General features: G+C 37.4%; 1 protein-coding gene across 6 annotated transcripts; it reads left to right on the top strand.

Annotated features, from left to right (window-relative positions):
• The first annotated feature begins 3548 nt into the window (after positions 1 to 3548).
• Positions 3549 to 26591, top strand: dipk2aa (divergent protein kinase domain 2Aa). Of its 6 annotated transcripts, XR_006246996.1 has the most exons (5): positions 3549 to 3772; positions 8214 to 9112; positions 18696 to 18999; positions 24248 to 24851; positions 26566 to 26591. XR_006246996.1 is itself a non-coding variant. In XM_043217129.1 (4 exons), the coding sequence occupies exons 2-4, from the start codon at positions 8459 to 8461 to the stop codon at positions 24586 to 24588; spliced, it is 1299 nt and encodes a 432-aa protein (XP_043073064.1). In that variant the 5' UTR covers positions 3549 to 3772; positions 8214 to 8458; the 3' UTR covers positions 24589 to 25259. The 6 variants fall into 6 exon arrangements, 5 of the variants coding, with proteins under 5 accessions (XP_043073064.1, XP_043073078.1, XP_043073105.1 ...); XM_043217129.1 differs by lacking the exon at positions 26566 to 26591 and having other exon boundaries at positions 24248 to 25259; XM_043217143.1 differs by lacking the exon at positions 26566 to 26591 and having other exon boundaries at positions 3549 to 3799; positions 24248 to 25259.
• The last annotated feature ends 151 nt before the right edge of the window (positions 26592 to 26742 follow it).

Below are 26742 nucleotides of genomic sequence, written 5' to 3'. Positions count from 1 at the left end.
GCTAGAGCAGTGAAAATGACCATTTCCACCACCAGGCCAATACTTAAGAATCGCCAAACAATATAAAATGTTAGGAAACCGAACACGTGTCTGTATCATCCTAATGTACAATGAGAAGGAGAGTTTAAGTGGACAAAGAATCTTCAAGGACCACAGCTGGAGAATTGCGGAAAATAACTGAGTCTCGGGGTCAGAAAAAGATTAAAAAAAAAAAAAAAAAAAAAAAACAGCACCCATATCACCACATTTTGTTTGGAAGGGTTTCAAGAAAAATCATAGCTTATCCAAAATTCAGTTATCAGACATGGCTGGAACTTCAGATGGGACTGGCTTCTATGGACAGATGAAAATAAAAAAAAGAGCTTTTTAGCAGCAAATACTTAGGATAAGTTGGATGAACATGAGGATAAAAATGATCCCGTGTGTACAATGAAATACACTGCTGCAGTTGATGCTGTGGACCTACGTTTCTGTTGGAGGTCCTGGGCATCTTGTTTAGACACATGGCATCTCTATCAAATACCAACAGGTGTCTGTGTTAGAAATCTTATAATGCGCCATGTTTGGATTATCTACCTTTACAATAAGCCAGTGTGTATTCAAGAAAAAACATTTATTTCATAAAGATATTCCCCCCCCATTCAGTTTTATGTGATTAAAAAAAGTTCAGGTCTTTTTTGATGATATATACTAAGGGTAATATATATATATATATATATATATATATATATATATATATATATATATATATATATATATATAGTTCATCAGCAAAAACAGATATTTCAGTTTCCAAAAATAATAAAATAAATAATAAAATAAATAAATAATAATAATATATATATATATATATATATATATATATATATATATATATATATATATATATATATATATATATATATATATATATATATATACACTCAATCAAATTGCTACATTTTGACTTGGTTTAAATAGTAGCAATAATAATAATTATAATAAATAATAATAATAATAATAAAAATATTCAGCTAAATAACACAATAAAAAACCTTGATAACATAATAAAAAACTGGATTTTTGAACACTGAGGAATACGGGGTTATCAGTTTTTGCAAATAACTAATATGTATATATAATAAATGTGTATATATTAGTGCTGTAAAATGATTAATCACAGTTATTAACATCCAAAATAATAATTTTAATAGTTTTTTTTTTTTTTCGTGACAAAGTTTGATTCAGACATAATGGCCTATGGTCAACAAATAAAACACAAGCATCTACTTAACAGTCAAAGTCGGCCAGGATAATGAGCCGGAGCTCTGTGAGTGTGTGTACGAGTGGTTTGTCTCGTCTGTCGACTAATTATCTCTGTGCGCTGGTGGTGAATGAAATCTGACTGCAGACGCCATGGACCTTCTCCCTCCTCTGGCTCTCTTAATGGACTCAGTAATGGGATGATATTCTTATCATTCTTGTCTCTGCTCATCTGGAACATCAGGTTAATGACTCTGATTGGATCGTGGCCACAGAGATTTACCAGATGGCCTCAGGAGAACTCACTCATACTCAGAGACTCGGAGATGCAGGATCACCATAATGGCATTCTTTTTCCTAAATATACACATCCCATTAAATCTGTTTTTTTTTATTGTTATTATTATTTATTGATATTAATATTTTACCTCTATTTGCGCCTGGTCTTGTAGCATCTATTATGGTTTAACAGTAAAAAAAAAATATATTTAAATAAAATTAATTAAAAATAATTATGCCCATCACTGCAACTGTGTCTCCCAGCAGTTGATGAGTTTGTAGGAGGTGTTAGAAAAAGTTTTAGAAAGACTAATTATGTTTATGAATGCCAAATATAACCAATGGGGTATGTGAGCCCTGCACAATATTAAAAGGAAAAAATGTGAAAAAAAGAAAAAGGGATAGTTTTTTTGTGACTGAGCATGCTTATGTAATAATAATACTAATATTAGTAACTGAAAACTGTTTTTAAAAAGCAATATGCATGATAAATTAAATATATGTGTTACTTAGTGGAGAACATGAGAGAAGTAACAGAACGTAACTGCTCACACTTAACATGTTCTGTAAAAAAATGTTTTATATTAAAATTATATTTTTATATATATATAATTATATTATTATTATACTTGTAGTAAACCTTTTGACATTTCCATATTTAGAGAAATAAATAGAGAAATAACAAATTGCAACAAAACGTTTCACAACGAACTTTTAAACCATAAAGTAATAGATTAATGACTTCATTTACATTCAACACAAGTCATTGCAAAATCTTTTTGAAAAAAATAACACAGAAAAATAATATGCAGATGGCACCTGGTACTTAAGAGTTAACATTAAGTACATTTTGTCATTGTACTCTTCTGCATTATACTGTACAGTGCTTTGATGCAACCTGTGTTGTTAAAAGTTCTATATAAATAAAAATGATTGATTGATTGATTGATTTTCCACAGCTGTTGTGCTGTGAGAAAGGAACAGTACAGTCAAAAATAAAACTAATCTATCACTCACCCTCAAGTAGTTCCATTTGTATGAATTTGGGTGAACTATTCCTTTAAGTGTCCGAATCATTTAGAGCCAATGTAGACCTACAACGTTCATAAAACAAAGTTAATAACCACCACTAGATGTCACCAGAGAACTAATATCTGCTTGAGAGCTCTACGTTTCGTAACGGGGAGCTCTATTCGTTGGTTTCTTTCTAGGTTACATTTCTTATTTTAAACATTTTTAATAAACGTGCTTTTATTAAACGATCTGACATAAGGGTAAACGGAGCCAAATTTCCGATGCCATATTTGCATTTTCTGTTCGTTCATAGTCTAGTCATGTAATATTGTGAAAAATAATAATATTCCACTAAATTGTATAAGATCCAAAAAGGCGTTTGCTGATGCAATCAGCGTCGTGCTTTCATTGAACGATCTGATATAAGTTCACCCGGAGCCGAAATAAAGCTATTTGCATATTCGTTCAAAATCAAGTCATAAACTGTGAAAAATAATAATGCTAAATTGCATAAAAGCAAACATGCGTTTGCCTATGTGATTTCCGCGCGTTATTGTTTGATATTCCGCGCGTAAATAAAAGGAAATGAATGTCAACGTCCTCACAGGAACTCAAAATAACTGCGTGGGGAAAAGCGATAGACATCAATTGCAATTTAGCTTACGTGGAACTTACATGAAACTCTTTATGAGTGATGTGGGCGTTCAATTCAAATGATATTCCCTTTATTTACGGTCACCTACAATCTGACACCGTGTTCAAACGCAGCACGAAACGAAAAGATTTTTCCTATAAAGGTGCCTTAAGCGTTTACACAGGTCAGGGTTCTATTGGATAGTCTGCTCTTCACCTGAGGACGCGCTTACTCCTACACGAGGACGTGAAGAGCGGCGCTCCGGAGATCGGGGGGAGGAGTTACAACGCGATCACCTAGTAACCAGTAACGTAAACTGACCAGAAGCGTCGTAAATACGAAACCCGATCCGCGAAGCCGGATCTTTTGTGCAGCTGCTCCGACGCTCGCAGACCGAACTTGTCTCGAGCTCGAGAAGACGAGCCTCGCGATTTTTATAGAAATAAAGAAAAAGCAATAGCAGCGCGCGCGCGGCGCATGGACAGCGCGGGGAGGCACGGACGCGCGCGGCGCGTTTCAAGAGAAGGGAGTTCGTAAATAGAAAACGGAAGCTTCCTCGAACGGACTGGAATAAACCGGGAATTTCGCTCATTTTTTTATTTGGTAGGTTGTGGGATTTGCGCGCTATCGGTACGTGTGATCATTTTCGCGTTTGCGATGATTTATAACGTGACATTTGAATGAGCTTAAGAACTTTGTATCGAGACGGCGAGAGCAAGTTCACTTGATGGATGTTCCCTAGTAAGTGAAAGCGAATGAATCGAGAAAGTTTGTTATGTTGGACCGGAGATAATGGTTCACATGTTGCTCAAGCATGTTTGTTGTTGTTGTTATTATTATTACTACAGTGAACATCCAGATATAGATGCCGTGTTATTCTTACAGATCACCAGCGGTGAAAATGATGAGGTAAACAACGTACTTTTTGTTAACCGGTTTTGCGGTTGTGTACCTTTATCGCATACCCACCTTTGTCGTTTAGGCTACATAACGATTGCCCTAACAAAGTTACTTAACTTCGTCTCGTTCCTATTGTTTACCTGCCGTTGTGCTCTTTTGTCCGTAATATGATGCGTCTTCACAGACTTGACGCGATTAAAGTGTGCGCGTTTGTGATTGACGTGGCGAGATGATCGTTGTCTTCAGCGGTCAGAGTTTGAGCGGTCAAGCTGATAGTGCAACTGGAATTCATTTGTAACGAGAATTTAAACCAGTAATCTTCTTTTTGCGTAAAGACGTCTCGAAAGTGTCACGGTATTATGTGCGAAGTTAAAAACTGCTCTACACGGCGATAAAACACTCGAGTGGTCGAAGCGCGGCTTACAAACAAAGCTCAAATCATATTTTTTTTCGAGCACTTTCGCGGTCTGATCAGTCCCGGAAGCCTATCGGCTGAGTAAGAAAACAACTTTTTATATTCCCGAACAATCCCTACGATAGTGGATGACACCTCGGAGGACGAGTCTTTTTTTCTTTCTGTATTTTAGAGAAAAGTTGTGTTTAAGAGAGAGTTCGCGTAAAATAAACATCGTCTACTCGCCTTCGTGTTATTTTAAAACTGACTCTGGAACAAAAAATAGACGTTTATGCCTTTAATTGATTTACTAGTAAGTTTATAGCTTTATCTTCCACATTTTTAATAAGTAACGTTGGTTTGCTCTTCACTAAAATCTATCCTGTTCCTTTAAAATACTAGCAATACATTGCGTGATCTGAATTGTCTGCTTTCATTAGCTTATACTGGGCTGTTTTGTCATATTTAGCCACCGGTGGCCCCCAGGGCCCCGTTGTATGGATGTGAAAATGTATTAATATCTGTCACAACTTTTTGTGCGTTAGGCAGAAATTGAGTTTGGACTGACATCGGCCTTTCGAAAGCTTTAATGTTTTTTTTTGGGTGAACTGTGCCTTTAAGGGTGGTTCATGTAGGACACCCACTCGCTTTCACCCGGTACAGCCGTCAATCATAAGAGTGTAAAGTGCAAGCTGACATCTGCCCCCCCTCACATTCTCGGTTGGTTCTTGTTCTGTGTGTCTTCACACACACGCACAGCATGTTTAATTTATAGCTCTTTAACTGGTCGGGTTAGTGACTGCTGTACTCACAGCCATGTCGAGTGATCAAACATTATTGACTTGAACAGTCGATAACTGTGACAACTATGGTTTTTCATTCTCGGTACCACAGAGAAGTGCAACTAAAAGCAGCGTGCAACACAATAAATGGCCTAACACGCAGCGTTTAAGCATTTAAGTGCAGCTTTTGTGGACATTAATGTTTAATTTACACCTACTTAGTATGTCTTCGGATCGAGGTTATGTTGGAGCCCTTTACGTTCTGAATTAGTGTTTATTTAAGCGCTGAATTGTGCGTGGGACTAAAGAGAGAGGCCCGCTTTTGACATTTTCATAAATCTTGCTTCTTGCTGTTTCGTGTGACTTTTTGGAGTCCTGCAGATGGAAATTTGTCAAAATTTGGTGAGAGAGAAAGGTTTGCGTAGTGCGACGGGGCTCATCGGAGTTCTCAAACAGCATTGTTTAAATTCATTTGCGAGGGTAAATGTTGAACGTTTTAACTGGAAACCGGGTTTGTTTCGCGGTGTTGGAGCCCAGGTTTGTTGAGGAGCTTTGAAAGCGGCGTTGATGAATCATCTTGAAAGCCGTCACCATCTGCCAGACGTTTTGCTGGTCGCTGTTTACCCCTCGTTCGTGCGCCTTATCCTTTCTGAAGAAGTTTTACACTCTACGCAAAGTCTTAAAAGTTGTGAGCAGCGAGAGCTTTGTGCCTTTTTCTGCATGGAAAACATGTCCGGTGAGCAAGCTGTTTAGTTATCTGAGCCCTCTCTCCATGATGAGGTGTGGTTTTTATTGGACCTTTTCCCCCGCTCGTAAAGTGCCGAGGGAGAGGCAGAAAATGAGTGCAGCTTTACTCCATCAGCCTCGAAGAACACCATGAAAAACTAGAAGCGTAAATGTTTTAGAAGTTTTCATGGCAATCATTTGGCTGCTGTTTTGATTTCCACCACCATTGCTTCTGTAATATGCCATTTTGAAAAATGTTCGTGACATGTTTTTTTATTTTTATAACATTATTAATATTTTGCGACGAGACGTCCCGCAGATTGTCATCATTGTTTTCTTAGCGTATGCTTCGTGGTTTTAATGTGGTGTGTTAAACTATCAAAATAATCATAAAATAAAATTAAATCATAATGTCAGAATTTACTTACCATTAAGTTGTTCAGAGTTACTGCTGTATACAAATTAGGATGTAAAAAAAACTATCAACAATAGCCATTAACATTGGTAGTATGAGGAAGTATATGGCAGTCAATACTACTGTCATCTAAGTGTTATCTATAAAAAAAAAGTGTTCTATCTTACTGTCATCTAAAAAGACTTGCATTAGAGCATAAATTCATTTAGTTATGAATCAAATGTTGCATTTTTTATTATTATTATTATAAAGGTTTTTTTTTACATTGTTTTGGTTTGTTTAAAATTATTTTAAGCAATGGAGATGGCTTGGTAATGTTGCTAATGCAAATGACTGTACCTTTCAGATTATTCCTAACGCTTTTTGTCCCTACTTGCTTTCCCCCGTTATTCTTTTGTAGGCCATTTCAGATAAACCAGACCTAAATGACACGTAATAACAAAACAGACCGTGGTTGAGTGCATTAGATGCTGGTCTCTTCCTGTCTAATTGGGCTCCTCTTTACCGGAGGAAACTGCAAAGTGGACCACACTGTACAGCGCAATGTGCCAAACAACGTTTAACACGTACAAACATATTTATTAAATATGAATGACCTACAAAGGGGTTAAAATAGCTTTACCCTTTGCTACCCTGCGTTTAGTCAAATCTGTATTCAAAGTATGCAGGCAGCCTGCATTTTTTTTTTTAAAGTTGAAGTTAAGTTGAAGAGTCCTATCTAGTTTGACACATCTGACTAGCCCGGTCATGTCTGAATTATCTGCAAATTGACTGTGCTCAATTCTCTATTATTAAAAAACGAAACAAAAAAACATGATTTTTTAACTGATCATTAAAGGCAAGCAGCTTAATTTATTTAAACTGAGTCTGTAGTTTTATTTACCTGTAATATTATATTGCTATTACAAAGCTCATGTTCATATTCTGAAGGATCATACAGGTGTGATTTGCTAGTTCCTTTAATGCGTTCAGTTAGATGAATTCATTAAAAAAAGGTTGGTGACGCCAAGTGCACTCTCTTGTATACTAAGCTGCGATTTTATGTGTGCTGTATCTTTTATGAGGTTAAAGATGATGAACAAAACCATGAACCTAAATTTTTATAGGAGCTTTATCCCAGAGTCTTCTGGAACAATTGTTCACAACATCAATAGAATTTTAGATCCTCTTATCAACCCTCGCTTATTGTATATTTTAGTATTATGAATGCGTGTACGAACAATTCTAATTAGTTAACGCATTTGAATGTATTCTAACATGCTCTCTGTGTAATTCTCTTTGTCTAAGCTGTCAGCTAAAGTTAAATGCCTCGAAATACAAGTCAATGTATTTGAAGAATTAATAGGTCACATTAAGCAGTGCTATAGAGTGCTCTTTGACATTTAAATATTTTAACACCTCCCCACTTCCTGTTGCCGTCCCCACAAGGCTGGGGTTTGAGTGTTATGTTAGCGCATACAAGCTGACATAATACTGACGTGAAGATTGATCATTCATCTATTTTCCTCATTAAACCTCGTTTTTTAATCTTTGTACAATCCGTTCCCTTAAAGGATTAGGAACACTGAAAAATGAAACCATTTACTCGCCCTCATGTTGTTCCAAACCTGAAGAACACTGAGGAAAGTCAATGGGCATGAAAGTCATTGGTAACCAGAACAGTTTAGTTGCAAAATATCTTTTAATTTGACATGAAAGTCATACAGTTTTGGGCAACTTATCACAGGATTTTATTTTGGGGGTGATATTGCCAAGTGATGTTGCCATTGTTACACTTACGACTTTAGTGTGCGGTGTTATTAATCTGATTTCATTTGTCTGTTTCAGGTAGAGGGATTTCTGATGTGGCAGCTTAATCCCAAGTCGGTGTAAAAGCAGAAATCCCTTCTGTAAAACATGGTGAGAGGGGCTCTTGAAACCGTTGAGTTTACCGGGCGGCGCTACTGCCGCTTTGGAGCGCTCTAACTAACGCAAGCGCGATGGGGATGATGGTATTACACATAGCAATGATGGAACGGCTACATTGACAAAGATTAACTGCACTTGCTCTCAGTGCGCTGCTGCCAATCAGCATGCTGCGGATACTGTCGCTCAAATTTGGCCGCGTCTACAGGTGTGGCAAGTTCCTCTTCATCGTAGCTCTTTTTGTGATCCTGCTGATGAACACTCACAACCTCTTCGCCTCCTTCCAGAGGAACGAGCTCACCGACAGGCGATTCATCGGCCTCAACAAGTGTCCGGCCTGCTTTGGCACCAGCTGGTGCCGCAAGTTCATGAACGGCCAGGTGACCTTCGAAATGTGGGGTCGCCTGCGCTTCCTAGACTTCTTTAACGTAAAGAACGTTTATTTCGCCCAATACGGAGAACCCAGGGAAGGGACGCGCAGGGTCGTGCTCAAACGCCTGGGCTCCAACCAAGAGCTGGCAGAGATCGATCAGAAGATCTGCAAACGGGCCACCGGAAGGCCTCGCTGCGATCTCATTCAGGGTATGTACAAAACGGAGTTCGCCCGGCTTAACGGGGACGTACGGCTGCTTACCCCAGAGGTGGTGGAGGGCTGGTCGGATCTGGTGCACTGCCCCTCGCAGAGACTTCTGGACCGGGTGGTCAGGAGGTACGCGGAGACCAAGGACTCTGGAAGCTTCTTGCTTAAGAACCTTAAAGACACGGAACGAATGCAGCTGCTGATGACTTTGGCGTTCAACCCAGAGCCGCTTGTGCTGCAGGTATCCAAAATATCTTCTTTAAATGCATTTCAAGTTGCTGAACCTTTCTTTTGATGCCGAAGCGCTGTGTCTGATGCCCGCTTGGAAGTTAAAGGGATTAACGGCACATCTTTGCATATTTTAAAGTTCTGCACAAGGCTATGTAAATAATAGATACTTTGTGTCTGTCGGTGGTCACTTAGAGATTTCTCTGCTTTGGGCAACAGCGTGCTTGTCATGAAGAATTCCTTCAGACATAAATCATAAAGCATTTGTTATTCCATAAGCAAAGTCTAAAAACGCAGAAGTGGCGTATTGTCCCGAAAGTTTTGTCCAAAACTTGTTTTTCAGTAGGATAAACATACACCACTTAAGGGTGTATAATATTGACAGAAAATGTGTGGTGGTTAGTTCACAGCAGTGACGGAAACAAACTTTTCCTATTAAGGACAGATATTTACGGACTGGCCCAGCAGTGCACAACAAAATCTCTACAACACAATACAATTGACGCAACACAACGAATTGGGAACAACGCTACATAAACAAGCCAATGCTTGGAAACAAATGTGGCCTATACGTTTGGTACTTACTAAATGCAGCACTCTTTTTAAGTGCTTTTAGAATTAAATGAGCCAAGAGATTTAATGCAGGATCTAACGACGTAACAAAATCCATATTTTGATATCCAATATATTTTTCGGAACCCTTCAATTTTGTACGGGACATTTATATTCACAATGCTATACAAATAACCCTCATTGTTGACATATAGGCGGTTTACAATAACTCCACCCACTGATGTCCGGGTGGGCCACACAAAATTAAAAATTATGCCTTCCGTGCAACAGCTAAAGTGGTGTTGGGACTAAAGCAGAAAGACGTATGCATACGATGCAGTTTACTTTTAATGAAGAAAATATTTGAAAACTGGGAATAATGTGCAGTGCGAGTGTTTAATAATAAGTTATATCTGGGTTAGGGGTAGGTGTTTAGAGGTCTTTTTTTGTCTCATAAGGTGGCATCCGTTTAATAAATTTCAATAAAACTAATCATTTGAACAATAATACAATGGTGCAAATATTATCTGCCATTACTTCTGAGTATGATTACGATCTAATTGCTATTTAGACTATTCACTACTACAGTTACATAGTGTAAATAGAATCAATGTCAATAAGAAGATGCTTTCATTTACAAATAGCTGCCGCCTTTCTATAAAGGTGTGTAAAACTAAAATGCAAAACCACAGTAAAATTTCCACAAACTTGATTTAATTAGACCATTACCTCTGGTATAAATTCCTTAGCCTCAGCACATCCTCAGTAGTGGCCAAGAAGGGCAGTGGGAGCGTTTCCGTTGTTTTGTTGATTCCGTTGTGCTGTAGCTTGATTCTCCATTGTTGTATTTTTTTTCATGAATATTTGTCCCATTCAGTTTTACTTTTCATATTGGCATTTTTTTATAACCTTATTACAAGGGCTACCCTCAATGATTTTTCTGATCATCATTCATTTGAAGCGATCAAAAGCACATTTATATTAATAAACCACGTAATTCATAATAATCTGCATTTCATTTTCTATAACCTAGTCTAGTCTAAGTCTGTGAGGCAAATGGTTATTTCTTTATTGATTTTTAGGCTAGCTCAAGTTCACAGAGACCTAGACGTCAGAATGCATGTTTTACATGATAAGCCACATTTAGGTTTGATGAATGAGAAAAGAAGTTTGTATTCCCTGACCGATGTGCTGCATATACGGACCAGCTGTTAATAATCTGTTCTTCAGAGACTACGTGACTTCACCACTTTTTTTTTTTTAAACACAGTTTTGATTTGATTAAGCCTTTTCCCATCAACTAACTATTGATAACTGACTACGAGAGGGCAGCTTATTGCATGAGTGCATAAATTTGTGTCAAATTCAAACATCTAATCAATTCTGTTAGGATAAGACAATGTTACCAATCAAACGAAGCGTATATCAGTAAGATCCATCTTTGCACTCCAGAAGTTGAATTTAGATTGTATTTACACAAATGGCTTAATGCCGCTAGAGGTGGATAGAATGCATTTACTGGGTATTTACAATTGCATAAATAATTAAATTCTAAATCATTTAAACGATCTCATCCTTCTTTGAACCGTTTTATTAAGTGACATTTGTAAAAGTGTTGGTTTCTGGGGAATACAGCATCTGAAATAAATCTAGGAAAAACACCTTTTTATATCGTGAAGTATGGGGGGGATTCTAAGTAGAGATGAAATTTGGTTTCACTGACAAACGATCACCATTATCAATATGATCAGAGCGTTGTTTATATGTTTTGCCAAAAGTTGTGAAAGTGACATACTATAATTGTGTTATAATTGCGATATTATCTCAACGAACGTATACCACCTACCCTACTTCCAGTGCATTTTTTTTTTCCCTTGTGCTTTTCATTCACAGCATTGAGAGTCCTTGACAGCTCACTTTTTTTTTTTTTGCACCCCTCGGTCCGGCATTGATTTTTAGACCCAGCTAATCTATTCCAATTTCTTTTGCGATTGACCCAGCTTGTCGAAGGCCTGGGCAAACAAAAGGACATCTCTGTGTGAGCAGCCAATATCCGTTCTCACCTCCCATCATTCACTCCATCTGCCACACCTCAAGCATTGTAGGTGATAAAGGCAATCTGATCTCTCTCCGGAGAGCGAGCCGCTCGATTTAATTAGCAACATACAGTTTAGCCCCCCTTTTGCCCCTGCAACCTCTGCAGCGGTTCGGTCAACATAATGAAATGTCATTAGTTTGCTGTGGATGCTTCTAATGAATTGGCTCCTAATCCATAGATGCGATTAAGTGTGATCTTCGCCAGCGCTTTCCAGCCGTTCCTTCCCCTGCTGAAAACATGATGTTAAAGCAAACAGATGCTTGTCCCCTCAGAATGCCGTAAATGATTCATCCCACTTCCCGAAGCTAAGAAAAGCCAGTTTTTCTAGTTTGTAGCAACCTTTTGCAGGCAGGCAAAATCTGCTTTCCAATTTTTTGACTGTTGAAAACCCGAGGCAGCTGCCTCGCTTTCAACCAGCCTTCAAAGCATCGTAATGTTGCATTTAATAGGGCTGCGCGAAATGGAAGAAAAATTAGATTAAATGATGGGAATTGTGATACGATAGTCTTAACCTCTTTAGACCCCGCGGCCTCATGTGAAGACATTACATTTTATATTTTGCTTTGTTACGAAACGGGATATTGATTTCATGCATGTCCTCTTATTGAGAACTAAAAGCATGTTTATTACGCGTTTTGGGAGACAACAAATGAATAGGGCAAATAATTATATTTCGGTATTCTTTAAAATATTAGATATTACTAAAATCTCATCAGTTATTTCTCCCATTATTACACTTAGACTCTTTCGCATCTAAATTCTTCATATATTTATGCTTACTTAAATTTAATACTGGTTTAATACAATGGTTGAACCTTACACACAGATTGTAAGATATAGTAGGCCTGATCTAATCTGCATTCAGAGACCGAAGGCAACTTGGTAGACAGGTTTTTAAACCATTGTTACATTTGGACGTGCTTTATTGACTTTCTTCCTCTTTATTCTGCTTGCGAAGGCATTTTTTGACTGTAAAGGAGGCACTAAGGTCTCTTGTAGCGGATGTACGTTGGGAAGCTGAATTTAGATTCTGTCTCATGTCTGTTTTCTCTTTGCCCGGCAGGATGGATCTGGAGTCACTGAAGTTTAGGTTTTTGCGGTCTGTGTATTTTTAGGTTCGAGTAAGAAAAAAAGAATGGACTGATTTGTTATGTTAGGAGTTGGTGGGAGCGCTGCTCTAAAGTGGGGGAAAAAAAAAAGACAGCCTTTGGAGCCGGAGACGAGCAAGACAGTGAGAGGATTACCAAATCGGCGTGTGACATAAATTCAGATGTCCCTTCCTGTAGATGTTTTTATTTAAGTTTTGCCCACTGGCATTTTTACTGCTATTTATAGCCGTAAAGGTCAGAAACACAATTTGTTCCCCTTAGCCTGGTATTGTGTCAGAATGTTGTGAAATATGTGTCCCCTGGAAAAAAAAAAGCTGCTGCGCTTGACTTTGTGCTTGCATTACTCGTGCCTCCTTCCTTCCATTGAAAACGGAGGCCCATCTGCTCGGCGAGGCTGAGAATAGCACAGGCAGAGCCCTGAGGGTCACGTCCATCACAGCATTAATCTTGCACACAGCCCAGTGCGCGCGGTGTGCGCCTCCTCTCCCTTCACCTGACAATGAGGTTATTATGAGGTTGCCATGCCCGAAGCACCTTTCTAAACAGTCCCCGAGCTGACAGGAGTCAACCGCTGTTTGTGTGTAAGGCTTTCACAAACGAGACTGAGCACAGCAAGGTTGTTATCAAGGACATACCCATTATTTAGCGCTTGTAAACCGGTGAACTCTCCTACCGTTGAAGAAAATTGTCCAGATAGCGCCTGTAGTGTGTTTGAAGCGATTCCCGGAGTGAGTTTTAATCTACGTTCCCTCAGGTTTTTAAAGTATAATGCCTTGTATAAAATGTAAGGTCATAAAAAGTCATAATGACTCTTTTATATCTTAAGTAGCGCAAAAATGTCCGTTTTATTATGTGCAGACATCATACATTCGGCGGAACAGAGACAGAAGGTGATTAAGGTAACTTAATACTGCAGAATTAAAGGGATAGTGCAGCCAAAAATGAAAGTTCGGTCAATATTTGCTCACCCTCAAACCTGTATGAATTTCTTTCTTCTGTTTAACGCAAGATATTTTGAAGAATGTTGGTAACCAAATGGTTTCTGGTTCCTACTGTTGGGTTATGTAAAATATATGTTTAATGCTTTGTGTTTTGTGTTTAACAGAAAAAAATATTTTCGCACAGGTTTGGAAAAACCTAAGGTCGATTATTTTGCATTTTAGTAGGGAAAGTCTTTGTAGAATATGGATATTTAACATTTTAAAATAATCTTATGTTTACAAAGGCTGTATTTATTTGATCAAAAATACAGTAGCTATAACATAGTTATTACTTTATGAAATATTAGTACAGTTTAGTATACAAAAATGCTCTTTTGGCAAAGATTTTTTTTTGGACATCCCTTTGGTAATCACTTTTACTTTGAAAACATTGTACAGCTTATTATTATTATTTTGAGGAAAGCATGAAACATTTTTGAAAGTTTCTTTGATGAATAGAAAGTTCAAAAGAACAGCATTTATTTGAAATGGAAATCATTTGTAACATTAATGGCTTTGCCGTAACTTTTGATCAATTTAATGAAATATTATGTGTTATATGAAGTATATTAAAATAACAAAAAGAGCACCTGATATTGGCTTTTTAATTGAGCTGTGAACAAATGATTAATTAATGGCATTAAACGTTAATTAAATCTACTCATCCACGTGAAAACTTGTGTGAGTCTCAGAATTGGTCTTGTATTTGCTGACAGCTGCTTCTGTATTCTGTCTTTTCTTCCTCTGTAGCTGCAGCTGACAGGTATGTTGCATCATGGATTGCGTTGCTGTGAATTTGCTTATTGTTCATCCTAGTGCGAATCGTGTTATGAAGTCCAAGGGGCAAGACATTGTTGAGGATTTAAAAGCAGAAATCTGCTGCCTTTTTAGAATGATTTGTTAAAGGGCATTTATTCTCCTGCGAATGAGCTATAAAGTTGTCTACGGTCTTTTTTTAGTGCCAGGCAAATGAAAATTACCATTATAGTTCCTGTGGGTGAAAGTTAGAGTTTTGCAAGTACAAGGTTGGTTTATCACACTTAGTCTTACAATCGTTACACATATTAATGTGTCTTGTTTAGTAGAGTTTGCGATTGAAAAAAACACGCAGGCTGATTTTAAACCACCATTACCCACACGAGCGTCAGTATGCTGTATTACGGCTCCAACATCCCCATATTTTCAAAATAGCACCGCTGTATTCTTTTACAGTTTGTCACTTAGAGCACAGCCATCTGTGCAGAGTTGATATTTCCTCCTCACACTTCAGCAGCAGTTTGACAGACTCTATAATTGCGGCGAGTGTAAGCAAACTGTAGACTCGGGAGCTTCACCACCCAAATGGAAGTTGCCATTCTTTATTAGTTGTCAAGCAGATATGTTTGTATTTAAAGAAACTTCCGTGCAAATATTACAGGAACAGTCCTTCTGAAACTACCAAGTCTCTGGGTGACTGGCAATCCCGCAAACAGTCGTTTCTGGAATTGGCCCTATCACGGTTGGAACCAGACTTTGGGTTTCATGGCCAGACCTCATTAAGCTGCCACTGCACTAACTAGGGATGGATTGATAACATCGGCATAATGCCAGACCCTTCGGTTCCTCCAGTAGGGTAGATAGCAACAAAAAATAATAATAACTCAAAAATAATAACTGCTGAGTGTATTACTGTGCTGGTGTCTGCTGTGGACTTCTTAAGTTGACAGGACCGAATCATTTAAACAGTTGACTAATTCAGAAACTAAATCACTGTCATGTTGCTCGGAGATGCGAAATAAGGCTTGGATTTATTTCTTGTTATAGCGCAAAAACAGGAAATATTGTCTAAAACTTAACTCTCTTAATTAACTTCTTGTTTATTGAACTGATGTAAAAATTCAGTATCACATTTGTAATCATGTTATTTTTCACTCTTCATCTGATAAGGCTAGGCTATATGAAATGAGATAAATATACATATATATTTTCTGCTCCCATATCTTGAATTTGTAATCAATTAAAAAAAAAAAAAAAAATATATATATATATATATATATATATATATATATATATATATATATATATATATATATATATATTTATTTATTTTTATTTATATTTTTATTTATATTATTTATATATATATATATATTTATTAAATTAAAATATAATCAAATGGTTTTATATATTATATATATATATTTATATATATATATATATATATATATATATATATATATATATATATATATATTTATATATATATATTTTTTTTTTTTTTTTTTTTTTTTTTGGTTGTTTTTTATTTGTAATACTTTACAGACATAACCCGTTAGCGGTTTAGATTTGGCTGTTTGCAAGATATACATTACTAGCACCTGGCTATCTGTCATTACGTGGCATTGATGGTGCTTGTATTAAAACAAACCTTTCACCTGCCTCCAACCACCTATTTTGTGCGTCACACGGCCGTTTGACAATTGTTGGCATTTTTGAAAGGGTCGAGTGCAAACAAGTATTCTCCGACGGGCTAGAATTACAGTGGCTTGGAAAAACAAATAACCTGAGACGGTTCTCTTGCACGCGCCGCTCGTGTTTGCCGCTGAGTCAATGCGCTACCAATCTGGCAACACGAGTCTGAAAATGAGCTGTTTGTTGATTCACGTGCTGTAATAGCCTGTTTGTGAGTATCTTTTTGACCTCTCTTGGTAAAGAGATGCACTTCACCATAGCATAGAAATGATTTAATACACTTTTGAAGGTTACGCGCATTGTCATCTTTCAGAGTCCTTGGGAAAAAGACAGAGCTTTGTGGGTAATGATGTAGAGTTAAGTGTTAGCCAGAGTTTCAATTATAGCAAGAACAGCACTTCAAGTTCGGGGGAAAAAAAGAGAAGAGAAAGAAAAAGCTCGTTTCCGAACCGTGTTAAGTGGCCAACTGCAGCTCAACAACCTGTAGTGCGGGGCGCTGTTTTATTTCAAAGAAGTTCTTGGAGCTGTTTTATGTCAAAAAAATCTGGTTTCGTTTAAATTTATTATAGTGTATAACTGTATATGGATTTAGTTTTCCTTCACATTTGGTAACGATGCAAATCCTTGGAAATTTGATAACAGAACAGGACACAGGGTGTTGAAACGATGATGTTTGACAAAGTTGTGAAAAAGCAGAAGATGTTTAGTACAAGTGAAATGGGGCTTGATGTGCAACTGCATGCATTGTGCAAAAATAATCGTGAGTTGGCTGAGGATGTTTATCTGACAAAATGAGGCCGTTAAGGTTCCTAAAGAAAAAAAGAAGCCTTTAGACATTTAGTTATTTTCTTATAAAATGTATACTGGATTTAGTACATCTAATGAAATGTTAAAATAAAAAAACTGGAATATACGTGTAGTTTTCACTAGAAAGTTTCTCTATAATGGTGCTTTCTTTTTTTTTTTGGTCTGGTCGGTATCTGTGGGAGTTATTGGGATTTTTTTTTCAGTAGTCATCTATTATTTATAAAGTTCAACAACAGAATGTAGGGGCAAACACTTTCTGCAAAGTGAAGCTTTTTTTCCAGGAACAAAAACTCACACAGGACATTTGACACTTTTTTTTATTATTTAATATTCAGTCGAATTCGTAAGATGTAGTTTTAGTAAAGCTAAATACTTTGGCTATAAATGGAATACTGTAACCAGCATAACTGTAAAGTTAACCTTGATTTTTTTTTTTGAATAGTGCTGAACATAAATCGCCAGACAGCCAGAAGCTTAAGAAATAAAAAAAAATGTATAATTATCTCTAATTTCCAACTGTTTTGGATTCTCTAAATATCATGTCACTCAGATGCAGTGTGGATGTTTTAATCTCATCATACACTATAAGGAAGAAATAAAAAAATAATAAAAAAACCTAGAATGCATTTTTCAAATCAACAAAACATATATAAAACTGATTTATTCTGCATTTATTCTGTTTATAATAATAGGAGCATTTGTGAGAATCCAGAGCTCACATTCAACTGTAGAGCTTAGTAATAGTGAGTTAAATTTATTTGTTTATAATTTATTTATATAATTTATCTATAACAGATCTGTTTTGCTGATTGAGGGCCTTAATTTATTGAATAAATAGGGAAGAATACTTTCAGAAACGGTCTGTTTTGCTTGTGTAGCCACACAAATGTCAGAGGTCTAATGCAAAATGGCAGTTTTATTAAACGTTTCATTAATCTACAATAATGATTGTGATTTACAAAGGAAATAATCAACAATTGATTTTTGTCAGTCGGTATCATTATAAGCATTAGAACTGGACTGGTCAAGCAAAGAGTAGAATACAGATATTGTTGTAAGCCGTGTCTCCATTTGATTCACCCGTGACCCCTAAAAGACTCAAGAATAGGATGTGTGTAACAGATGCCTCCTGCAGTTATCAGATTTTCGCTGTTTAAGAGTGTAAGCAGGTAAAATGTTATATACGTGACTGATTCGCTTTGCCCAAGTCCACAAGAAACCATGCCTGTGTCATGAAAAGCAGGACTCGTCCCCTCCGTAGAATGATGCAGCTTCTCCAGCTCAGACCACAGAGGCCAGATGTTAGAGGCTACGACTGGTTTGCAGAATGCTGTGTTTTGTCCTCTAAATAATTTGAATCTCTAAGATTAAAGTTTAATGGTCACTTATCCATATTTAATGACTCGCCTTGAAATGGGGCTATCGAATATCCGCAGCACTTAAGAAAAGTTTGGTACAGCTACTTTGCTCCAAGCTAATGATTGTGCAGTCAATTTGTTGCTCCAAATTTGAGAGGACATGGTGTGTGTGTGTGTGTGTGTCTGTGTGAATGGAGAACTACTCTCACCTTGACTCTCTCCTCATGTTTCCTCTCTGCAGAGTTTTCCCTCCGATGAGGGCTGGCCATTCGCCAAATACCTGGGGGCCTGCGGCCGGATGGTGGCGGTGAATTACGTGGGCGAGGAGCTCTGGAGCTTCTACAATGCACCCTGGGAGAAAAGAGTGGATCTGGCCAAGCAGCTGATGGACATCGCCGAGCAGCTGACCAACAACGACTTTGACTTTGCCCTTTACCTCTTAGACGTGAGCTTCGACAACTTTGCAGTCGGGCCTCGCGACGGAAAAGTCATCGTCGTCGATGCAGAGAACATCATAGTGGCGGACAAGAGACTGATTAAGCAGAGTAAGTAGCGAATTCATTCCAGCATCTACATGCTCTTACTTTATGGCATTAATAAATGTTATCCAGGTTATCCAGGTTTGTCTACTTTCATATATTCTGACCAACTTTTCAGTTTTCCCTCAGATGGGCTGGAGCACATGGTATTTTTGGTCTGTTTGTTTTTTTTAGGACTTTCAGGAAGAATTATCACAGTCTCACCAACCAGGTGGAACCATGACTCCCACGAAGTCTCATAGCTGTTTCTTTTTTGGGATTTTAGGGATTTTAAGAATTTCACACACGAAAAAGCACAGGCGGCTTTTCTTCGTCACTGGTCAGAACTGAATGCGAGCGAAGATGGGGGGCCAAAAATGTAAATTATGGTCGTCGTGATTTAAATGAAAAGTGCCAACGAATGTAAAGAGTTGATTTTGATTAGATTTGGATCGGCTCGCGTTGCGTTAGATTTCTTTTAACATCCTCTTGCAGTTTCGCGCATAACCAGTCACTCGCATTTCTGTCGAGCTTATAAATGCAACGACCAATCAGAGGCGTCAAGAGGACAAATTCTCTGATCAAAAACGAACAAAGTGTAGATGCGGCGCAAGCAAGCGATTAATTTTGCAGTGACTTAAGCTTTGAACTGCTTCAGTGGTGGAGGGCGTTCTATGCTCACTTTTATTCCCGGTTTTGACGTTTTATTACTAAAACGAGCAATGCGAAGTCTTAATTTTAAGAATTTTAAAATATAAAAGTAACTCATGAACCGTCCTTAGCTTTTTTTAATAATTAGGCTATTACAGTATTGAGCAATAATCAACAGTAATAGTTTTTGTCATATTGCCCTACTTTGTAGTGGTTGTAGTGAACCACTACAAAGTAGTTATTCATTCATTTACCATTTACGTTCTATTTAAATCATGCAGTTGTTTTACAAATACATATACCACCTTCTAGCAACATTTAAAAACAATAGCCATTTCAGATGCAGCTTTTGTTCCGTCTTTGCCGTGTAAAGATGGCTTTTGTTAATGTGCATTCTGATTGATTAAAGTAATTGTCTGAATATATTTACATAAAGAAACAATAACACAGATTCACTTAAATAAGACAATAAAAAAAGCCACCGAAAATGAATTCCTAATTGAAAAGTTCATTGTTGTCCCTGATATAGCCCCTAATTTGATAATGCATGGGATTTAAATCCCAGTTTCACATTTAAGTAAGCATTGCTATCGAAGCGTTTGTCGCAACAGATGAACGTGGCCCAGAGCTGCACTTTTGAATCTGGACGGTGGTGAGTTGGCATGGATGGGTGCAGTGCTGGACCAACTATTTGTGCCAGTGGATCTGCCATCCAGAGAGGCCAGACTGGGCTGGCGGATGAACTTGGAGCATGTGTGCTACATAACAATGGCTATTTGCTTCAGCCTGCCAGCGTTTATCTGAATGGAGTGTGTGTGTGTGTGTGTGTGTGTGTGTGTGTGTGTGTGTGTGTGTGTGTGTGTGTGTGTGTGTGTGTGTGTGTGTGTGTGTGTGTGTGTGCGTTTGCTTGCAGATGGGTCTTTCTGAAACGTTAGATAACACAAGCTTTTTTTACTGAGTTTCTATTCTGACTTGACGTGCACTTATGATGTCAAACCACTTCTCTGGACGTGTGTGGGCATCAAGGTTGGAAGTCTTTTCGCAGAGAGCACTGAATGGATGGGATTTTATTCATCTTTTAAATTTAATTAATTTCGCTTATGATATCTCGGCGCATTCGTTAAAAATAAGGATTGGCGCTCGTGGATCCAGAAATGGTTTCTATTCACAGGAGGCGTTTTTATTGGGTGTATCTGGGTCCAATTTCTGTTGATTTGATAACATTTAATAACGACGCTTTCCATAATAAAATTAAATTTGTTAAAGGGATGGGTCGCACACACAAAGACTGTCATTAATTACTCCTCTTCGTGTATTTCCAAACCCGTAAGAGCTTCGTTCATCTTCGGAACACAAATTAAGAGGGTTTTGATGCATTCCGAGAACGGTCTGACCTCCTTAGGCGACGAGGATCCTTACACGATCAAGGCTCAGAAACACAGCAAGGAGATTATGACGCTACGAGAATACTTTTCATGCGTAATGAAAACAAAAATAATGTTCAACAATTCAACAATTTGTCACCTCCCCATCACTCTGTAGTGCCATTTTGGAGATTATCACATATGTTAACAATGTATGGAACATGTAAGCAGATACATTGTTATATATATATTGTTTGTTATTGTTATATATATGGTGACACTGAGGAGAATCCTGAGGAGGCACATAAAAAATTAAAAACATTCTTGTATCTTTTTAAAATTACGATTGAACCACTGATGTCAAGTTTGATTATTTTAACAATCTTTTGATACATTTCTGAGTACAGATGCACAATATTTTATTTTGGCCAATATGCGGATTTTTTTATTTTGCCTTTATATTGAATAGAATTGAATAATACATTAAGTTTTTTTCTGTTTACATAACCATTTTATTAACTAAAATTATGAGACTATAGTAGTGTTACCCATTCAGTTTAAGTTCTATTCTGAGGACGTCATTATTTACTCACCCTCATGTTGTTCCAAACCTGAAAGACTTTCTTCTGCGAAACACAAAGAGAGATATTCTGGAGATTGTTTCATCTGTCGAAAGTCAGGGGTTCTTTCGTGTTTCACAGAAGTGACAGGTGAATAAATGATGAACTGTCCCTTTAATTTAGGGTTTCCATCAGTTTCTGGAACAATATTTTGTGCCGTTCCTCCATAAACCTCTGGATGCGATTCTCAGCACACACACAGCGAAAGAGAAAAGCGGCGGAGCCAGCGCGCGCTCCGATTGGCTGTGGCACATTTACCTCCTCTGGATCTCATAATTGGCTCCCACGAGAGTGATTGGCAGCACGGTGACTTCATTTTCTCTAATTAGTTATTGGCGAGATATTGAGCTGTGTCAAATGACCAAGACTGCAGCTCCCCAACTCTTTTAAGGCGCTTTATGACTCAATATAGTTTTGCTGATGAGTAGATGTCACAGCCCAGTCTATTTCTGCAGGATCCTCGGCTTTATTGATTTGTTCAGCATTAAAAAGGGTGGCTAGAGAAGGACCGCGCTGCTTTCAGAAGAATTGTTTTTAGTTTATTTGTATTTGTCTTCTCACGGCGAAGAGCTAGATCAAGTTTCTTTATTCTGCAGATGGTTGTTCCATTTTATTGTAGGTTGTGCTTTTTGAAGACGCACGGGAAGCGACGTGTAATGATAAAGAGCTTTTCCAGCAGCCTGGTATACAGCAAGTTGTTTTTAAAAGGACGAGCCGGTGGAATAAGGATTAGGCCGTATTGAATAAAAAGTCAGCTGACTGAAAGTAGGCATGTTGTGAAACACAGAGGAGAACTTGACAAGAAGTTCAATCATGGCTTCTGCAAAGGATCGTGAACTTGTGGTGAATGCTAACATGAAATTGACCATAGTTTTTCACTTAATACTCCGTCTTGCTCGACTAGTTATTTACAGTGGGAATTTTTTTAGGCTATTGTTTTAGATAATACACCCTTCTCTTTATTTAATCATTAAGAGTAATTAAATGCCAGTTAACATTCGTAATGAAATCTTTGCTGCTGCTGCTACATGCAATAAGAAATAGATTAAATGTTCAGTCTCTCTGGGAGCCCAAAGCAATTGGACTAAAAAAAAAAAAAAAAAAAAGTACTCCGTCCAGTGCCTAATTAGAAATCCTAAATCAGTTGCACACACTATCATTAAAATGTTTGGGGTCATTACTATTTTTTTTTTTTTTTTTGTGCTATTTTCAGAAGAGCTAAGTATGCTGACCAAGGCTAAATTTATTAGATCAAAATTCAGCAAAAATGGCATCATGAAAATTATTTTATGACACTCCAGTGTTCAGTGTCGCACCATTCATCACAATTCTAATATGCTGATTTAGTGCTCAGATAACATTTATTCTTATTAGTGTTGTGTAGTATTCTTTGAACGGAAAGCTAGGAACAGCATTTATATGAAATAGAAATCTTTTGTAACCCTCTGGCGAAGCTTAGAGTATATTTTGTCTGCCCTACATGCTGCATCAAGCTAGCACGGCTACAAAACGATAACAGGTGTTAGGCTGTTTTGATTAACTACAACAAGATACCGCAATAACAGCTTTTGATTAGCTGTCGTGAGCAGCTGCCCCCTGGGGTCCAATCCGAACGGTGCTGTACACGGGTCCTAACTCTTTATGACACCGGCAGTGTTATAAAACAGTGAAAACTCTCATTCTGCTCTAGGACCACTTCAGAGAACCTTGTGAAATAAACCGATTTCAGATTTCATTTTAATAGTTTGAAAGAAATTGTCATTTGAAATCATAAAACATTTAACGACATTTGATGTAAAGGTCATTAAAACATTGAATAAAATAATCAGTTAATAAGTTTAACAAAAAAAATAAATAAATAAATATTTGGGGTTTTTTTTGTTAAACTTAACTGATTTTTTAAAAAAAAAAAAATATATATATATATTAGTTGTTTTATTTTTATTTATTTTTTTAGGTAAGGTGCTGAGGTTGATATTTAAAATGAAAGACATAAAAATATTCTTCACATAATAACTTGACTTGATTTTTATTACAGTCTACTGTTAGTTATTATTATTAATTATTAATATTATTTGTTAATATTATTTGTTCTGTCACATTTTCCTCAAATTTAAACCAATTTTTTTTTTTTTGACGGGTTGTCGTGAAGACCTTTTGAGCTTCTGTTTTTAGTATGTGCGACATGAAAATGATTTTTATCAGACAAAAAGGTATGATGCTGACGAAGCGAACCCCGGGAGCAGCTCTGGAGATGAAGTTCATGTGTTCATTGAGACGACAGACGTCCGAAAACACCAGAAGCATGCGCTTGAGTTTTAGTAGACAAAACTGTGCTGCTCAATCACAAAAAAACTAGACTTAATATTTAAATAGCTGTCTTCTTGCGCTTTAAAATTCATAAACACAAGTCCACATCATGAATTAAGCATACAGCCCTGCTTTTGACTTCATCTACAATTCATCTACAATTTGCTAAATCCAAGGGCATTGTGTATTAAACTGTAAATTGAAGTTTCAGAGTCCTAACTTCAGCCTTCAGTATCATCGAATATATACGTTGTCGCCCGGAAACACGAGCGTTTCGTGTAGATTTTGAGCTTGCAGATATTACATTTGTATTTTCTGTAATCCACTCAGATAAACCAGAGAGCTACGATGTGTGGTACGAGAGCCGCTACGAGGAGTGCGACAAAGAAGCCTGTCTCTCCTTCTCCAAAGACATCCTCTGCTCTCGGGTCACCGTGGACCACAACTACTACGCTGTCTGTCAGAACCTGCTCTCCAGATTCTCCACCTGGCGCGGCACCACGGGCGGCCTCCTCCACGACCCCCCTGCTGACGTGGTGAAAGACGGCCGCCTCACGGCCCTGCTGGACGAGTGCACCCGGCCCCAGAAACAGTACGGACGCTTCCAGGCAGCTAAAGAGCTGCGGGAGTTCCTGACGCAACTCACACAGCTGAGCAATACTAACAGGTAGTGTCCAGAGCAGGGGACGACCCCCTCAAAAAATAACTCTTAAGTACTTTTACAAATGTGCTACGGGATTCTGGAGCACATTCGTTCACCTTCAAGGGAGTCGCTATTTCGTTGCCGCTATCAATCATGCCAACATTGGCTCCAGTCCTGTCCGGGGGCTAATTAAAGAAGTTTGCACATGAACATGGATTAAAGGGTCGTGTGAAAATCAGCAGAATACAGGCTTGAACTGCTGGGATCACACTGGTGTGCGTGTGTGTGTGTGTGAGAGAGTTGATTGTGATATCTGATGCTTCAGTGAATACCCTTGCTGCTATTACAGGTTCTGATCAGGATCCTGTAATACGGTTTCTGATTAATTTATAAATTGGGTGCCGCAGGTGCACCGTGAGCAGGGGTTATAACTGAAGTGACACAGGGAGCTTTGTTTCTGTTTGGGTGAATCTTAACAAAAACATGTCCTGGTCATGTTTTCAGCCAAAAGAAAAATTATGAAAAAATATGTTTTTGATATGTTCCTGGTTTGGCCTGGAGTGTGTATAAGTAATTTGTTTTTCATTTTCTCTGTGTGTGTGTGTGTGTGTGTGTGTATATGTGTACGTGTCTGTGTCTGTGTGTGTGTGTGTTTTTGTTTTGCGTTTTTCTTTGGTTTTGTTTTTATTCCGTTTTTTTTTTTTTGAACTCCACATAAAATTAAAGCAGTACAATTAACTTTTTTTTAATATGTACACATTTTAAAAAGTATAAATTTTCTTTAAGCAAAATGTGATTTTTATTTAATTTATCTTTTTGGTTGAAATATCACTAGGACATGTTCTTGACCAGCTTTGAGATTCATCTATTTGTGTTTTGTTTTAGTCTTGCTATATATATATATATATATATATATATATATATATATATATATATATATATATATATATATATATATATATATTATTCAGTTAACCACCTGGTTTCTTTGCTACGGGAAGTGAAGTCTTAACTGAATCTGTAAGTGTGCTTGGTCAAATTATGCCTCTTATCGAAAGGGAAATTTGATCAAGTGTTTCCTGTTACAATGAACCATTTAGGTGAGACGTTGATGCTTTTTGTAAAAGTGGCAGTCAATGCCGGTTATAGAAAGTTGGATGACAAAACAGCCGTGAAATGAAAATACAAAAAGGAGAACAACATGGGTTTGAAACAACCGAGTATGCAAGAATAAAAATACCAAAGAATATAGTCCCCTATGTGTGGTTCATTTTTGCTCTTTTGGCAATGCTTCGACCAAGATTGTTCAAAAGAGAAACCACAAAAAAAAAGCTCTTATTTTTCCTGTTTCATGAGCCTGTTTTGTTTTTTTTGGACCAATGCAGTTTAATTTCTCATAAGCCGGCAACCATGACGTACCGTCTCCTTCGCTTGCACTTGCATTGTGTTTACAAAGACAAGTTGCACTACATTGTCAGATCCTAGTTTTTCATCACAGACCCTTTAATATTTGTCCTCTTATACATTTTGTGTCCTTAAACGTTTCGTGTGCATATTTTAACGTTTTTTTTCTTTCCTCTAACGATGTCAGTCATGTGCCACTTTCCATGTTTGTAACGAGCAATATTAGGAATCGAGTGAGCCTAATGAAATGATGCTTTAAAAACGTCTGTTTCGTATTGATTTGTAAGGCATTCCGACTTTTGAAATCCCCCGTTTCTGTTTAAATACGACTTGTTCTGTGAGAAAAGTCTGCTTTTCTGTATGTGTTTTTGTTTTGAGACTAAGGAAAAGTCTGGTCGTACTGTGCCTTTCATTCAAAAGTTGTATTTTCGACTGGATGAGACTATAAAATTATATTAAAGTATATCTATACTTAACTGCTCTGAGTTTTATTTCTTTATTGAGTCAGCGGTATTGAATCAGTTATGAGATTTTGTTAATGGCAAAAAATTCAATTTAAGGTTGCATCATTGTGATTCCTGTGGTAATAAAATATCTTGAGGTGTGTGTGTGTGTGTGTGTGTGAGGACCTCCGTATGGTTTCGTATGGAACGAAGCCAACACACACATCCCATGCAGGAGAGAGAAGTTGAAGACTTGAACGAGAACATGAACCTTTTTCTTCTTCTTCAGTCCTCAAGCTTCACCAAAGTGAATCGCTTCAGTATAATCAAGTGAT

Source organism: Puntigrus tetrazona, chromosome 2 (genome assembly GCF_018831695.1).
Source record: "Puntigrus tetrazona isolate hp1 chromosome 2, ASM1883169v1, whole genome shotgun sequence".
Classification (NCBI taxonomy): domain Eukaryota; kingdom Metazoa; phylum Chordata; class Actinopteri; order Cypriniformes; family Cyprinidae; genus Puntigrus; species Puntigrus tetrazona.
The sequence above is the reverse complement of the archived record's forward strand: the minus strand, read 5'-3'. Positions and strand labels throughout refer to the sequence as shown.